Source organism: Geotrypetes seraphini, chromosome 4, assembly GCF_902459505.1.
Source record: "Geotrypetes seraphini chromosome 4, aGeoSer1.1, whole genome shotgun sequence".
In the NCBI taxonomy this organism is placed as follows: domain Eukaryota; kingdom Metazoa; phylum Chordata; class Amphibia; order Gymnophiona; family Dermophiidae; genus Geotrypetes; species Geotrypetes seraphini.
Window position 1 is genome coordinate 165,575,204 of NC_047087.1, and position 17,028 is coordinate 165,592,231.

A 17,028-nucleotide genomic window follows, 5' to 3' on the forward strand; every position below is an offset into this window, starting at 1 on the left:
GAGATTCTATGGGGTTTATTATTCCATAGGAAGGTGAGCATCAATTTTTCGAGTTGCTTATATAAGGAGGTTAGAAATAAGATAGGGAACATGTTTAGGATGTAAGTTATTTTAGGGACCACCATTATTTTCAAAGTATCGAGTCTGCCCCACCAAGAGAGGTGCAAGGGGGTCAGGAAGCTAATAAGGCAGTGATTTTGGAAGTTAAATGTGAAGTCAGTGAAAGTTGGGTTGATTTGATGTCTCTATGGAAGGACAATCCAAGATATTTTATACCAGATGTAGCCCAAGTGAAAGGATATGAAGAGATAGAAAAGGGGATGCAAGAGGAGTTAAGAGGCATGAGTTCAGTTTTGTCCCAATTAACCTTATAGCCAGAAATATTTGAGAAAGTAGAGATTAATTTTACCAATGACATTAATGAGGCTTCAGGGTCTGACAAGTATAATAAAACATTGTCGACATAAGCTGATATTTTGAATTCAACGTTGGCAATTGTTATACCTTTAACAGAGGGAGATTGTTTGATAGCAGATAATAGTAGTTCCAGAGCTAGATTGAATAGCAAGGGAGATATTGGACACCCCTGCCTCGTACCTCTGTGTAGAACAAAGGGAGTAGAAGAGTCATCATTAACAATTATTTTAGCAATCGGGTTACTGCATAGTAAAGAAACCATATGAATAAACATCTCTGGGAGACCAAAATGGGACAAAATACAAAAGAGGTACTTCTATTCTACCCTGTCATATACCTTTTCGGCATCTAGTGAGGCAACTAGAAGAGGGTGATTAGATGATAGGACAGAGTGGAGCATATGACATAACAATCTAGTGTTATCAGCCCCGTATCCCCCTTTAGGAATCCCACTTAATCTCTATGAATCAGGAAGGGCATAAGTTTTTCTAATCTAAAAACCAATATTTTAGCAAATATTTTATATTCCAGATTCAATAAGGAAATTGGTCGATAGTTCTTCACCAATTGGGCATCCCTGTTAGGCTTTGGCAGGACGATGATGTTCGCTTCATGAAAACGGTGCAGGCGAGATGGACAATCAATGATATCTTGATAGTAGGATGATAAATGAGGAGCTAGGAAAGAACTGAGTGATTTATAAAATTCTGAGGGAGGTCTGTCAGGGCCAGGGGCCTTGGCAGAATGCATGGATGAAATAGCTTTGGATATCTCATCTAGGCAAATTGGTCGTTGTAGAGGCTGTTGCTGCATTGTAGAGATGGAGGGAAGGTCAATTGAGCGAAGAAAGTCCATTATAACGTTGTCTGAGAAGGAAGATTCAGAAGTGTATAAAGGTTCATAGTAAGCTCGAAATTCTGTTAGGATGTATTTCGTAGAAGTGTGAATGATCCCAGATGGAGATTTGATGTGAGAAACTCGATGCTTCGTATGTTTGCCTTTAAGATACATGGCAAGTTGATGACCAGCTTTGTTAGAAGCATAATAGGTGACTGAACGACGAAACAAGGAGGCAGAGGCAAGATTGCTGAAAATCTCATTATAATGGAACTTAAGCTGTTGCAATTGTTTCTATGCAGAAGGATCAAAGTTAGTATATAGTTGGGTTTCCAAGCTATTAATATCAGATTCTAATTTTTGAATTTCAATTTTTCTTTGTTTAATACAATGAGCTGAGTAGCTGTTGGATTCACCTCTTAACCATGATTTGTAAGCCTCCCACAGTATAGAGAATTCAGAAACGGTATGTAAATTGTTGGAGAAAAAAGCTTTAGATTCCTCAGTGATGTAGGAAATGAAGTATTCATCATGAAGGAGAAAGTTATTTAATCTCCATTGTCTAGGACTGATATGAGCAGACCAATTGAAGGAACATGAGATGGCTGCATGATCTGAAATAGTAATGTCATGAATCTTAGCATCAGTGAGGTTATTTATGAAGTCTTTAGAGCAGAGAATGTAGTCTATTCTGGAGAAAGTCTTGTGAGGAGCGGAAAAAAAGGTGAAGTCTTTTGTAGTGGGATTTAGGACCCTCCATGCATTAGACCAACCGTAGACACTCATCAAATTGGTCACAGTAGAACGAACATGGTGTTTGGCGGGGTGACAGGTGGAGGATCTGTCTATAAAAGGATCTATTGGGAAGTTGAAGTCACCTGCAACAATGAAATTCGAGGCGAAGGACGTATTGCAAGTAGATGGAAGGGTTTTGAAAAAGGATGGGTCATCAGAATTGGGGGCATAAATGTTGAGAATAGTTATAGGGTTTCCTAGAATGGTACCCTCAATGCATGACCAGCGGCCAGATGGATCATATTTAAGCAAAGTGGGTTGAAAGTTGAGTGATTTTCTCAGTAGTGCAATAACCCCATTTTTCTTTCCAAGTGCAGGAGCAGCGAAACAGTGTTGAATCCATCCACCTGACAGTTTTTGTGCTTCTTGAAGAGAAAGATGAGATTCTTGAATGAGACAGATGTCTGTCCCAAGATGTTTGAAATAGTGAAGTATTTTCTTTCTCTTAATAGGACTGTTTATCCCTTTAACATTGAGGGAAACTAGATTGATGCTAACCATGAGTAGTAGGATGTTTGGGATTGAATGGAATCCGAATGAGAAAAATCAGGAGCCAGCGATTTGATAAATGAAAAAGGAATAGGAGAAACAAGCTCCAGGTTGCTAAAAAATGTTCAAGAAAGAAAAAAGAAAAAAGTGTGAAAAAAGAAGATTTATGCTGAGAGAAAAATTTATTCTGAAAAAACATATAGATCCAAAGATGGGATCACATGCTGACAAGACGAGCCTAGAGTAAATCTCTCCAGCCCAAGAGAGATATGAAAATGCATTAAGCCCTTCAAAAAGCGTAAGATGTTTCATAGAAGAGAAAGAAAAAAAATCAGGTCATCTCGCTGATATTATCATCAAGGAATTTTTGTAGTTCCGATGGTTCTTCGAAATTTTTAGTAGCATTGCGGTAGGTGATGCGTATTTTAGCAGGGTAGAACAACCCATATTGAGCTCCAATGCTTTTGAGGTGAAGTCACATGGCTAGGAAAGCCTTTCTTTTTGCGCAGAAGATTTGGAGAGGTCCAGAACAAAAAGCACTCTTTTGCCCTCCACTAATAATGAAGGTTTAGATTTCGCTGTTTGCAGAATCTGAAGGGTTTGTGGGTAGCACAATAATTTCAGAACTATGGGCCTTGCCGCTTTGGATGGAACAGGGGGGCCTGACGGTACCCTGTGCGCTCGCTCAATTTCCAGTGGAGGGCTAAATTGGATGTAATGTAATGTAATGTAATGTAATGTTCAGCAGTTTCGGAATGAAATTGAGGAGGTAAGAAATAATATCTTTTCCCTCTGAATTTTCAGGAAGACCGATGATACGGACATAATTACGATGCATGCGATTGGAAATGTCCTCGATATCGCGTTGTAGAAGGGATACCTTATGCATGCCACGTTGTAGCTCAAGGAACTGCGCGTCGTGAGCAGTAAGCCTCTCTTCCGTAAGATCAATATGGGCATTGTGTTGTTTTAATTGTAGCAGAATAGTACCAATCACTGTTTTAATATCTGCAGTGGCCGCCAGATTTTCTTGCATAAGGCCTCTTAATATTTGTAAATCGTTAGCGATGGTAATATCCATACCCGGAGTGGGTGAGGCCTTGATTGGAGACGGAGGTTCATGTTTCAATCTTTTGGACGCTGTATGTGGCGAAGTAGAGGCAGTCGGCGGGGAGCTATCGGCTTTAGTCGGTTTAGACGACATTAAGGAGCAGGAAGCTAGAGTTCACTGACCTGAACCAGAGTAGAGAAGGGCTGAAAAATGATATTTAGAATGCGGGCTGGAACGGAGAAAAACTTGTGATTAGTCACGTGACATCCTCAGGAAGCAGCAAAATGATCAACCACTATCCTTACCTCTCATCCTTACACAATTGTGGTTCTGCCGATCTAATCACCACCCTATTTACAACAAATTCCACTTAACCTCTTTGTTAAGACCCACTGGTTCAATTGTGTTCCATTGATTACATTACATTACGTTACATTAGGGATTTCTATTCCGCCATTACTTTGTGGTTCAAGGCAGCTTACAAAAGATTTATAAAAGGTGGTTACAATGGGAGAACAATTGATTTACTAGAGTAGTAAAGAGTAGATCTTTTGACATTTCTCGGGTTGTTAAGATTAAGGCGGCTTACAAAAGAATTATAAAAGGGGGTTACAATGGAAGCAAAATTGTCATTACTAGGGTAGTAAAGAGTAGATCCTTTGTCAATTTTAGCGTTGTTAAGAGTACATGAAGTTAGGGCTGTTTCAGGAATTTCTTGAAAAGTATAGTTTTTATTTCTTTTCTGAATGTCTTGTAATCTGGGGTGGTCATCAGAAGGTTGGAGATCTGGTTGTCTAGCCTTGCGGCTTGAGTGGCTAGGAGGCTGTCATGTAGTTTAGATCGTTTTACTTCTTTGATCGGAGGAGGTATGAATGGTTGTGGATGCTTGGATGAGACGATTGTTCAGTTAGGATGGGCTGCCTCTGTTTAGGGTTTTAAATAGCATGCAGTAGAATTTAAATTGTATTCTTTCTTGCCAATGTGAGTTGATGTAAGCTTCTGTGATATGGTCATGTTTTCTTAATGAGTAGATGAGTCTCAAAGCTGTATTTTGGATTGTTTGTAGGGCATGGAAGGAAGAGGATGTTGCAGTAGTCCAGCAGTCCTAGGATTAGGGATTGTACTATAAGCTGGAATTGTGTTCTTTCAAAGAATTTCCGGACTAATCTTAGGATTCTCATGATTGCGAAGGATTTCTGTATTGTTTTATTTATTTGTGGTTGCATGGTACAGCATTTGTCTACAGTCATTCCTAGTAGTTGGGGGTTTTTTTTGTATATGTCTTTATTAGCAATTGCGAATGGAACATACAACCAGTAGTGAAGAAAGCATAAATACAGAACATGGAGGGTAACAGTATTGAAGAACAATAACATCAAATGGCTCACTGAAGCAAAACCAAGCGGCTGGATGGCCAACACAATTGACATTTGTGTGTAATATACGAAACCCCCCAACAAACACACACAAATCCCAAACATCCGGCGTCAAACCGCAACAATCATGCAACAACCATTCCACAAGCAGACCCCCAAACAACCACCACACCTAGCACCCACAAACACTCACCCGTGCAGACACCCCGGAAGGTAGCAGAGAGAGGACGCGGCCCCTATCCAAGAAAAATCAAGGGCTCAGATTTGTGTCCTCCGACGCCGAACTAGAACAGAATTGTAAAGCCCGCTTCCATAAAGCGGAATAACACCGGAGGACAAGAGTCCCATGCTTGGGAATGCGTTGAAGCTCATATCGCCCCACCGCGGCAAAATGAGCAATCCACTGCGGGAAAGAGCTCACTGACTCAGCCACCCAATGTTGCAACAAGAGCTTTTTCACCACCAAAACAGCCATGTAAAGAACCCTGCGCTGAGGTAACGTAAGCCCACCCTCAATCAAAGCCCATTGATCTCCCAATAGCAGGAAGCCATAGGTCCAGGACACAGTTCACTGAAGAATATGCTCCAAAAATGGGAGAACCCGCAACCATATAGCGGAAGACGGGCATTCTAAAAAATGATGCAGAAGAGTACCCAAAGAGCGATTACATTTGGTACAGACTGCATCCTTCCAGAGGCCCTGTGCCCTGGAGATATAAGCTCGATGCAGAATTTTAAATTGCATTTCCCTAAAATCTGTGGAGCCCCCCAATGTCTGCATAGCAGCAAAAAGATCAAGAAAGGCCCTTCGGTCCACTTCAAGACCAAGCTCCGACTGCCACTGGGAAGCCAGGTGGTCCATGGGCCCCAAATCCGAAGCATTCTTCAGAATCCGATACCAGGTGGCTAATTTATTGAAAGCAGGTGGTACCTGAAAAAACTGAACATCCAAGGGACCACAGAGCCAAGCATTCCCCCATTTATGACCAAGAGACAAATAATAATGCCAGGCTTGAAGGTAGGCCCAGAAATGATTCCGGGGCAAGTGCCAGCGGTCTTGCAGTTGAGCAAAAGTAGGGAACTGACCTCCCCCCACATGCAGGACATCCTGAAGAGTTCTACACCCACCCTGCTCCCACTGGTGAAACCAAGAATTGCCCATGCACAGTGGAAAATCAACATTCCAAGACAAGGATAGTAGAAGAGAGGCTGCCGGAATTTTCCCCTGCCGACGCCGCCACCACCTCCACGCACGGCGCAAGGGTAACAGAAATGCAAACTTTGCCTCCCCTCCTGGGATAACAGACAGCGGGGTATGAAGAAGGAACAAGACTGAATGAGGAGTACACCATGCTTCCACCCAGCCCCGGGAAGAAAATTTATAACAACCTGACCATCCTTCATGGATAAAACGAAACAAAGCTGCAACATTATACAATCGAAGATCGGGAAGATTCAACCCACCCCTAGATTTATCCAAAGCCAAAGTGGCATAGCTAATCCTAGCTCTCTTATGACGTCAAATAAAAGAGGAAATTGTAGAACGAAACAAGTGGACTTCCTTATCAGTAACCCAAAGGGGAATAGTTTGCAAGGGATACAGAATCTTAGGGAGAAGTACCATCTTAGCCAATGCCACACGGCCCCAAACACCCAGCAGAAGGTCCCTCCATTTCTCACACAAACGCTGAATCGCTTCCAAATGGCGCGTCACATTATATTGATACAAAAGCTTGAGATCGGGACTTAAATACACACCAAGATAATGCATCAGTCCCTTCACTGGGGGAATTTCTAGGCCCGCATGCCAGGGCTCTACCTTAGTGGAACGTAATGGTAGCAATTCAGATTTATCACAATTGACTCGCTGGCCAGAGAGATCTCCAAAGGAGCGAACAATATCAAGGACCCTCCCCAGATCCCGGCGAGGTCAGTCGAGATAAAGGAGAATATCATCTGCAAAGATATTAATGCGACTCTCCTTGTCCCCCAGGAGGATGCCCTGAATAACCGGATCAGCACGGATCTTAGCGGCCAAAGGTTCAATGGCTAACACAAACAGTAACGGAGACAACGGGCATCTCTGTCGCGTCCCCCTTCCCAAGTCAAACGGAGCAGTGAACTGACCATTTACTAAAAGCTGGGCTTGCGGTTGCTTATATAAGCTACAAATCCTCAATGCCAAAGTGCCGCAAAACCCAGAAGAGATATTGCCAAGATATGCTGTCAAATGCTTTTTCCATGTCCAATCCTACAATAGCCGAGTCTCCCACCAATCCACGTCTGGAATGAAGGGCCATCAGAGCACGTGCTAGATTCATCGACGCATAGCGTCCCGGCACAAAGCTGGCTTGGTCCTCGTGTATCAAGAACAGCAAAAAGGCGTTCAATCTATGGGCCAAAATCGCAGCAAAAAGCTTTGCATCCTGGTTGAGAAGAGAAATAGGCCGATAAGACCCCACCTGAGCCGGATCCTTGCCGGGCTTAGGCAAAAGCACAACATGCGTCATATTAGGATTCCCCAAACCCCTCTCCTCGGAGACTGCATTAAACGCCTCTGTCAAAGCAGGGGAGACCTGATCCGACAAGATTTTATAGTACTCAGAGCCAAACCCATTAGGACCCGGCGCTTTAGTTAATTTGAGCTTCTTAATACCAGCCTGCACCTCCCCAGACGTAATGGGTACATTCAAGTGCTCCAACTGAGCACCCGTCAGTTTAGGAAGCGGGAGCCCCTGGAAAAAAGCATCTCTAGCAGAGTCCGAGAATGGTCGGTTAGCGTAGAAAGATTCATAAAAGTGAACAAATTGATGTTGAATCTGCTGCGCCTGGGTGAAACGATTACCCTTCCGGTCTTGAATAGACAAAATAACCTGGTGCGTGCGCGGAGGTCGGACCAGATTGGCCAACAGCCGGCCCAACTTACCCCCCCCATGAATACAATTTATACCGTTGAAAATAAATATCACGGAAAGCCCTTTGCGTCAAAATGGTATCAATCTGTTGCCACACTGCCACCAGGCGGAGGTTATCATCCGCAGTAAGGGAGATGCAATGGCGTGCTCTCAATTGGCGAAGCTCCCCGGATAGCTCCAATAAATCAGCATCCAATTGCTTCCGTTTGCGAGAAAGATAAGCAATAATAAAACCTCGCAGAACCGCCTTAGAGGCCTCCCAAAATGTCACCGGGTGAACATCAGCAGTTTTATTATGATGACTATACTCCAACCATTGCTCCCAAAGATATTTATGAAAATCAAGATCTCTGTAGAGATAGCAGGGGAATTTCCAGTGCCTCTCATCGGACTCCGGCGTAAACTGAATTTCCATGACAACTGGCGAGTGATCTGATAAGGGAACCTCTTCAATAGCTATCCCAAACACACTAGGGAGCAGAGAGGGCGAGACCAACAGGTAATCCAACCGGGCATATACATAAGAACATAAGAAGTTGCCACCACTGGGTCAGACCATTGGTCCATCGCGCCCAGCGGTCCGCTCCCGCGGCGGCCCGTCAGGTCTATGACCTGTAATGTGGTTCCTGTCCATTTCTGTAACCTACCTTTTCTTTTTATCTGTAACCCTCAATCCCCTTATCTTTTAGGAACTTATCTAAACCTTCCTTGAAACCCTGCAATGTGCTCTGGGCTATCACAACCTCCAGAAGCGCGTTCCATGTGTCCACCACCCTCTGGGTAAAAAAGAACCTCCTAGCATTTGTTCTAAACCTGTCACCTCTCAATTTCTCCGAGTGACCCCTTGTGTTAGTGGTTCCCCACAGTCTGAAAAATCTGTCCCTGTCCACTTTCTCTATGCCCCTCAGGATTTTGAAGGTTTCTATCATGTCTCCTCTAAGTCTCCGCTTTTCCAGGGAGAAGAGCCCCAGCATCTTCAACCTGTCAGCATACGAAAAGTTTTACATACCTTTTATCATTTTAGTTGCTCTCCTCTGGACCCCCTCAAGTACTGCCATGTCCTTCTTGAGGTACGGCGACCAGTACTGGACATAGTACTCCAGATGTGGGCGCACCATTGCACGATACAGCGGCATGATGACTTTCTTCGTCCTGGTCGTGATACCCTTTTTAATGATACCCAACATTCTGTTCGCTTTCTTTGAGGTCGTCGCGCACTGTGTTGATTATGGGGATGGGAGTAGAAGGTATAAGTGCGTTCCGATGGATGCAAAATCCTTCAGGCATCCAATAACTGCAATTGGCTAAGCAAAAAATTCACCCCCTTGGCTCCATGATCTCTTGCCCTCTCCTTTGCTGGGCTACAGTCCAATGTAGGGTCCCCAATGATATTAAAGTCCCCACCTACTAGGGGTTGATAATTGGGATACATGGCGATCTTGGCAAGCAGAGCTGAAAACAATTTATGACTATACACATTAGGAGCATACAGATTGCATAATAACCAGTGGCGCCCCCATAATTCCCCCAACACTATAACATAACGTCCCTCTTGGTCTTGGAGGACCTTATGAACGTGGAAGGGCAGTTGTTTGTGAATAAGTATGGCAACCCCTCGCTTACGGGTTCCAAAGGAGGAAAAACAAACCTCTCCCACCCAATCTCTATGAAGCTTAAGATGTTCAGCCGGAGAGAGATGGGTTTCCTGCACAAAAGCAACGTCCGTCCCCCTCCTCCGGAACCAAGTTAATACTTTCTTCCTCTTAACAGGAGAATGGATCCCGTCTACATTTAAAGTGGCTATAGTTAGCTTAGTCATACGGGAAACAGTCCCTTGGATGTAACAGTCGGTAACAAACAGTAGAGCAGAAGGAAGACCCCCAGCTAGGTCTCCCATCCAAGTTTCCAGGGCCAGTAGCACCCCAAAAGAAATCAGGTGTCTCCAGAACAAAGCATATTCCTCCCAAGTAGGCTTCACCATAGCACATCCATTCCTCCCCTCTACCCACATACACACCCACCACACATACCTCAAGCACCAACCCACTCCCGAACCTCCCCTCTCCACAATCCCAACCAACCCCAATCCCAACCAACTCCAAAGAAAACCATCTCCGGAGTCCCCCCCACAACCCCAACCTCCACCAGAAAAAATAAAACTAAAAACAAAAACTGCGCTCCCAAAAACTGGAGCAACCTAAAATCAAGGTCTGAACTCTTGGGACCCACAGTCTCCCACAAAGACCCATACTGCCATTATTATGGGGAAGTCTGCCATCCCTGGGGCCCAACAGCCTCACGTCAACAGCCCAGTCCAAAAGGGTCCCAACAGGGAGAAATCTGCATAAGGCTGGAAGAAAAGCGGCGTGGCCAGAAGCAGGTAGTCCACTCCGGAGGACCAGAAGTAGACCATTGTCACAGGGCAGAATACCAGTCCCGGAACATCCCGAACAAGGAAACTCACCCCCACGGAGGGAAACAGGATCTGGGCATAGCTGTCCTCAACACCCCCAGAGAGTCAAGAAGGGGCACCAATAGGAGAAGACTTCCATGTAATAAGCAGGGAGGAAAATGGCAGAGTTAAACAGCTGGATCAGCCACCGGTGCACCCCCGTCTGCTGTCGCTGGCAAAGAGTCCAGAAAATGCTGTGCAGCTGCCCTGTCGGTGAAAGTATGGGGCTTCCCTTCTCTCCAGATCCGCAGAGACGCTGGGTAGACAAGCGCAAACCGTACTCCCCACCTATGGAGCGTGGTACAAAGAGGCGCCATCTCCTTGCGAAGGGAAGCCACGTGCAGGGAGTAATCGTTGAACAACAGCAGCTTTTTCCCCTCATATTCCAACTGCCCTGATTTCCAAAAGGCTTGGATGATGCGCTCCTTCTCCTTCCAATTGATGTAGCGCGCTATCGCTGCTCGGGATTGATTATCCTCCAAACGCGGACCCAAACGATGCGCTCTTTCACACACAAAACCAGCTGCCGGTGGTTCAAGGCCAAGCCTAGAGGGGAGCCAGACCTGAAAGAAATGGTAGAGGTCTTGGTCCCCCTGCAGCTCCGGAAGCCCCACCACTCTTAAATTGTTCCGGCGCTGGCAATTCTCCTGGTCGTCTAGCCGGTTGGTCAAGGCAGCCACTTGAGCCTGTAAGGTGGCCACGTTGGTGCGATCTTGCCGGGCCACGTCCTCACCATCAGAGACACGCTGTTCCACCGCCGCGATCCTGCCAGCATGCGCTTCAAAGCGCTCATGGATACAGTCCACAGCTGACTGCAGTTTGTGCAGACGGTTCTCCAGGGCAGCTGTTACCATGCGGGAAATTTCCTGGGCCCATTCTCCCCACTGCACCGGGACCGCAGCAGGAGTAGTCGATGGGGCCGCAGCAGCATTGTTCGGCGAGGCCGCCATTTTGGACACAGGAAGAGGGAGCTTATGTTTAGGCTTTTTTGCCGATCTTATCGACATTTCTGGCCGAAACAGACGTGCTGATAGCCGCGCTCCCTCCCAGCTCCTTACTAAAGCCTCTGAGACCAGCAGGACCGGTCTCCCAGTAGTTTGCAGGAAGCTAAGCAGATTTTTGGAGACCGTGAGTCGCAGAGCTCGAGAGCATGCGTCCGCTCAGGTCAGATGCATCACGTGACCCCCCCTAGTAGTTTTATGGTGGTTTGGATGGGGTAGTTGATTGAGTTTAGTTCTAAATTGGTTACGGTTTGGACTTTGCCATTTTCGAGGAGGATGAATTTGGTTTTGTCTGGGTTGAGTTTAAGTTTGTGATCTTTTATCTAGGTCGTAACTGTTTCTAGTTTTCTATGTAATATATTTGTCATGGTGGCCTTTGGCTGATCGTATGGTATGAGAATGGTAATGTCATCCGCATAACTATAGGTGGTTATGCCTAGATTGTCTAGATGTGTTCCGAGGGAGGCAATGTATAGGTTAAAGAGGGTAGGGGATAGTGGGGATCCCTGTGGTACTCCGCAGGGGTTTGACCAAGGATCTGATTTTTCTTTGTTTGATTTTACATTGTAGGTTCTGGATTTTAGGAAGCCTTCAAACCAAGAGTATACTTTATCTGAGATACTTATTGCATCCAAGATTTGCAGAAGGATATTATGGTCAACTAGGTTGAATGCTGCAGTCAGGTCCAGTTGTATGAGAAGCATTTTTTTCCCTGTGTTGAGGTGTTGTCTGATTGTGTCCATAAGGGAGCCTAGTAGTGTCTCTGTGCTGAAGTTGATTCTGAAGCCAGATTGCATGGGGTGGAGTAGGTTATGGTCATCCAGATAATTGGTGAGGAGTTTGACTACTAGGACTTCTGTAAGTTTGGCATATAGCGGTATTGAGGCAATAGGTCTGAAGTTGGATGGTTGGTCTGGTGCTCCTTTTGGGTCTTTTTGGATTGGGGTGATGATGATTTCGCTGAGAACAGTAGGGAAAATGCCGTCCGTGAGTGTGGTTTGAATCCATTGTAGAAGTAGAGTACAGAATTTTACACTGGAGGTAGTAAGGAGATATGAAAGGCAGTGGTTGAGGTCACAGGAGGCGTGGCTGTATTTTTTGTAGAGTTTATTGAGTTCGGACCATTGTATATTGAGGAATTGAGACCATGTTCTATTTGCTGCAGTTGAGTCTTTTTCTGTGGGGTGAATTGTGATTACGTTTAGTTGGGATGGGGTAAAATTGAGGGTGGCTCTGGCGTTAGTAATTTTGTTCTTGAAGTGATCTGAGGGGGGTGGGGTATTATTAGTGGTTGTGTAGGGTTTGGTGTCTGTTAGATCTTTTAAGATTTGGAATAGTTTTTTGGAGTCTTGGGTTTCTGTGCCTATAAGATTTGTGTAATGAGTTTTTCTCTTGTCCTTTAGTAGAAGTTTGTATTGTTTGTTGATTTTTTTCCAAGCGATTTTTGTTTGATCTAGGTTTGTTTTTCTCCATTTTCTTTCTAATCTTCTACACTGTCTTTTAAGTTGAAGCAATTCATTGTGAAACCATTGGCCTGATCTCCTGCTGGTTCTGGTTTTGGTTTGTAGTGGGGCTAGTTCATCAAGGATGTTGGTGGACAGATTCTTCCAGTGAGAGATGAAGTCTTTTGGGTCGCAGTCTTGGATTGTTTCATCTACTTTTGTCCAGAAAATGGTTGGCTCGATATGTTTGCGTGAGGTGTATGTTATTTTTTTGGATTGCGGTGTGGTTTTGGTCTTGGTCCAGTTGATGTTGAAGTTGTATGTGTAGTGGTTCCTTCCTCAATAAAATCTCCGATATGTCACCCCCTCGGCTCAATTTAACAATAATCAACACAACAAAATACAATTCTTCTACATCATGTTTATTTGTCACCCAGTGATCAACCAACTTACCCAGTCTCAAATTGCTCAAATATTGAGCTGTCCTGTATTTAACTTTCCTTTTAGTATGGCCTATATACCATTTACCACATGGGCAACAGATGCCATATACAAGCTGGCTAGTATCACGAATATGCATGAGATATATATGCAAGCACTGCCTCCATTGTATGCAAATAGATCTCATGCTTATTTATTGAGGAAATCTTGAAAACCCGACTGGATTACGGTCTTCGTTAAATGATGCCCTAGACATTTTGTTAAAAGTTTGATTATCTCTGTAGAACAGGGATCTCAAAGTCCCTCCTTGAGGGCCGCAATCCAGTCGGGTTTTCAGGATTTCCCCAATGAATATGCACTGAAAGCAGTGCATGCACATAGATCTCATGCATATTCCAACTGGATTGCGGCCCTCAAGGAGGGACTTTGAGACCCCTGATTTAAAGGAAGCCAGTGCAGTGTCCTGAGATACCCCCCAAAGGTCTCTGTTTCAACTATCCTGTTGTCCAAGTGGCTAGAAAAAGAGGGTGTGGATTTGATGCAGACTGATATAGTGGTAGGAGATATTTCCATTACTTACCATCGGAACCTGCTTTTTTGATCTCTCCCTCTTTATTCTAAAACAGAAAAGGAGAGTGCGAATTAAGGAAAGAACATTCTTTAGAAATATATTTTCAGTCTTATAGCAAAGCTCTTTCTGTTGTACAATGCGAGCAGGAAGCACAGACTAATGTTATTCCAACATGCAGAGCTACAGTATCTGTGGCTTTTTCATTACAAAATTAATAAAATAGAGCAGAACAACAAATTTTCATGTCAGGCTTTGATACCAACATTTCAGTGGGATTTCTTAACTTAACTAGCTCTTTCCTGTATGAATCCAAATGAGTGCAACACATATGTTTCTAGTGTTGTACTATGACACAACAATGTTAATAGCTGGATTTTCACTGGAAATAGATTGTGGATTTAATTACTTGCCTTTCAAAACCTGTGCTCAAGATGAGTTACAAATTCAGGCAGAATATTATTTTATTATTATTAATAAAAGAGTTTTTTGTACTGCCTACAAGATAAAACTGTTGAAGTGGTGTACAACTAAATTGTTACATCCAAACCTCAGTGATACCCTTATTGATACCACCTGGGAGGGTCTTCCTGGGGAGGGGTCTGCCTATTGTGGGTTAGGGGGAGGGTAGATGGGACATTTCCGAAGGAAACGGCACAAAAATTTGTATGCAGGCCCCAGCTGAACATTGACCAGGTACTGCATGAGCTCCGATGGCCAGCACCTAACCAATTAGGCCCAGATATTCAGTGCTGGTGCCTGGTCATAGTCTAGCAATGAGTATCTGGGGCTAATTCTGCCCACAGTTGTCAGTGTTTAAAAAGATGCTGACAACCGTGGGCTGAATATCTACCCCACTAATATATAATACAATCTCCTCATCACTTATTCCCCTTTCCACACTTGAACAGTGAGAGCAGAGTTCCTTCTACAATAGGTCAAGACAATTATTTTAGATAGCTCAGCTTTGGGATGAGAGTCACAAACTGTCATAAGAAAATAAAAATAGCCTAATTGAGTCAGACCAACGGTCCATCAAGCCCAGTAGCCCATTCTCACTGTGGCCAATCCAGATCATTAGTACCTGGCCAAAACCCAAAGTGTAGCAACATTCCATGCTACTGATCAAGGGCAAGCAGTGGCTTGCACCATGTCTTTCTTAATAACAGACTATGGCCTTTTTCTCTAGGAAATTGTCCAAACTCTTCTTAAAACCAGCTACGATATCCCTCTTACCCCAACCTCTGGTAACGCGCTCCAGAGCTTAATTATTCTCTGAGTGAAAAAATATTTCCTCCTATTGGTCTTAAAAGTATTTCCCTGTAACTTCATCGAGTGTCTCCTAGTCTTTGTAATTTTTGCCAGACTGAAAAATGGATCCATTTGTACCCATTCTATTCCACTCAGGATTTTGTAGACTTCAATAATATCTCCTCTCAGCCTTCTCTTTTCCAAGCTGAAGAGCCCTAACCTTTTTAGTCTTTCCTCATACGAGAGGAGCTCCATCCCCTATATCATCTTCTTTGAACATAACACAACATAAAAACATAAAAGCAATTTCTAGACCGCATAACCGTTAAGTTCTATGTGGTTAACAAAAGGTTAATAATAAGACTACAAATGGATGAAGGAACTTGAAAGTCTGTTGTTAATTACACAAATATTTGGAGAACAAATAAGTTTATAATTGTTTCCTAAAATGTAAATAAGATGCAGAAAATAATAATAGATGTTTAAACTCATTATCCCAAGTGGCGGCTTGATAGGAAAGTGTGAACTTATGATATTTTTTAAATTTACACAAATGGATGGAAATGTAGAAAGAGAATGAATTTTACGAGGACACCTTTGTGCTGATATATAAAAAGATTCAGCCAGATATTGAACCTTTTCTAGTGCCGCTATATCTTTCTTGAGATAAAGAGACCAGAATTGAACATAATACTCTAGGTGAGGTCGCACCATGGAGCAATACAGAGGCATTATAACATTCTTAGTCTTGTTAACCATCCCTTTTTAAATAATTCCTAGAATCGTTAGCTTTTTGGCCATCGCCACACATTGGGTGGAAGGTTTCATCATACTATTTACAATGACACCCAGATTTCTTGGGTGCTAAGCCCCCAAGGTGGACCCTAGCATCCGGTAACTGTGATTTTGGTTATTCTTCCCAATGTGCATCACTTACATTTGTTCACATTAAATTTAATCTGCCACTTGGATGCCCAGTCTTCCAATTTCCTAAGGTCTACCTGCAATTGTTCACAATCTGTATGTGTTTTAACAACTTTGAACAGTTTAGTGTCATCTGCCAATTTAATCATCTTACTCATTCCAATTCCCAGATCATTTATAAATAAGTTAAATAGAACCGATACCGGTCCCTGTGGCACTCCACTGTTTACTCTCCTCCTAATCTACAACTGAACTTTGCCATGACTCTTTAATTTTTTCAGGAGCTTCTCATGAGGAACTTTGTTTTAACTTGTGTTTTAAGTTCCTAAATTCATGGAATAATAAAGGGATTGAATCAGGCAAGATCCTGAAGTTGGTGGGAGATGAGAGGTTTCTTGATAGCCAGGAATATAAGGAATGGCAGACAGGATAGCAGACGGGAAATATTAGTCAGGTTATCCAACTTTATGAGAGAAAACTAACATTAACAGTGTGATAAATGTATTAATCTAAGTGCCAATGCTTAAATTTAATATGTATAATCAGTGCTGCTATATGTATAAACAGAGTGTGATTAGCATGAGTGGGAGTAGGATGAGGAGCCTTCACAGATAGCCAGACCTCAGTTTAAGAGTGAACAAAACTCTTTTAACTGTGTGGTTTAAAAGTAATGTTCATAAACCTGGCCCTTTCACAGGCTGTTAGCTCAGGAGTATACATTAAGAGGCAAATACTCGGAGCCAGTTAACATCATTTGAATGATGACCTTTAAGTTGCTAACCTGAAATGAGTGTTCTCCACCGTCAAGTGGATGACATCATCTGCTAATGGTCAATGTAGGGCATTTTAAAGCAAACTGTAGAAAGCATAGAAGGCTTTACTTGACCTGTGCTGTCACCACTGCTGAGCTCCATAGGGAGTTTTAGAAGCCAATTTCAAGAAGTGGAGGCAAGAGGCAATGTGTGATTGTGAAAGGTCACTTGGACACACAAAGTCAGAGGCGTGAAGAAAGTACAAGAGGTTTATTACAGCATGCCGGACTCTAGTGCAGTTAACAGCCTGCCTACTA

The 17,028-nt window shown here is 43.5% G+C and overlaps 1 protein-coding gene across 1 annotated transcript in view; it reads right to left on the reverse strand.

Annotated features, from left to right (window-relative positions):
- The window catches only part of CARMIL2 (capping protein regulator and myosin 1 linker 2), a 582,193-nt gene that overhangs the window by 66,141 nt on the left and 499,024 nt on the right, over window positions 1-17,028 (reverse strand). Inside the window, exon 24 of the mRNA XM_033941489.1 lies at window positions 13,797-13,833. Within this exon, the coding sequence (XP_033797380.1) occupies window positions 13,797-13,833 (37 nt within the window). The remainder of the gene's footprint in view (window positions 1-13,796; window positions 13,834-17,028) is intronic.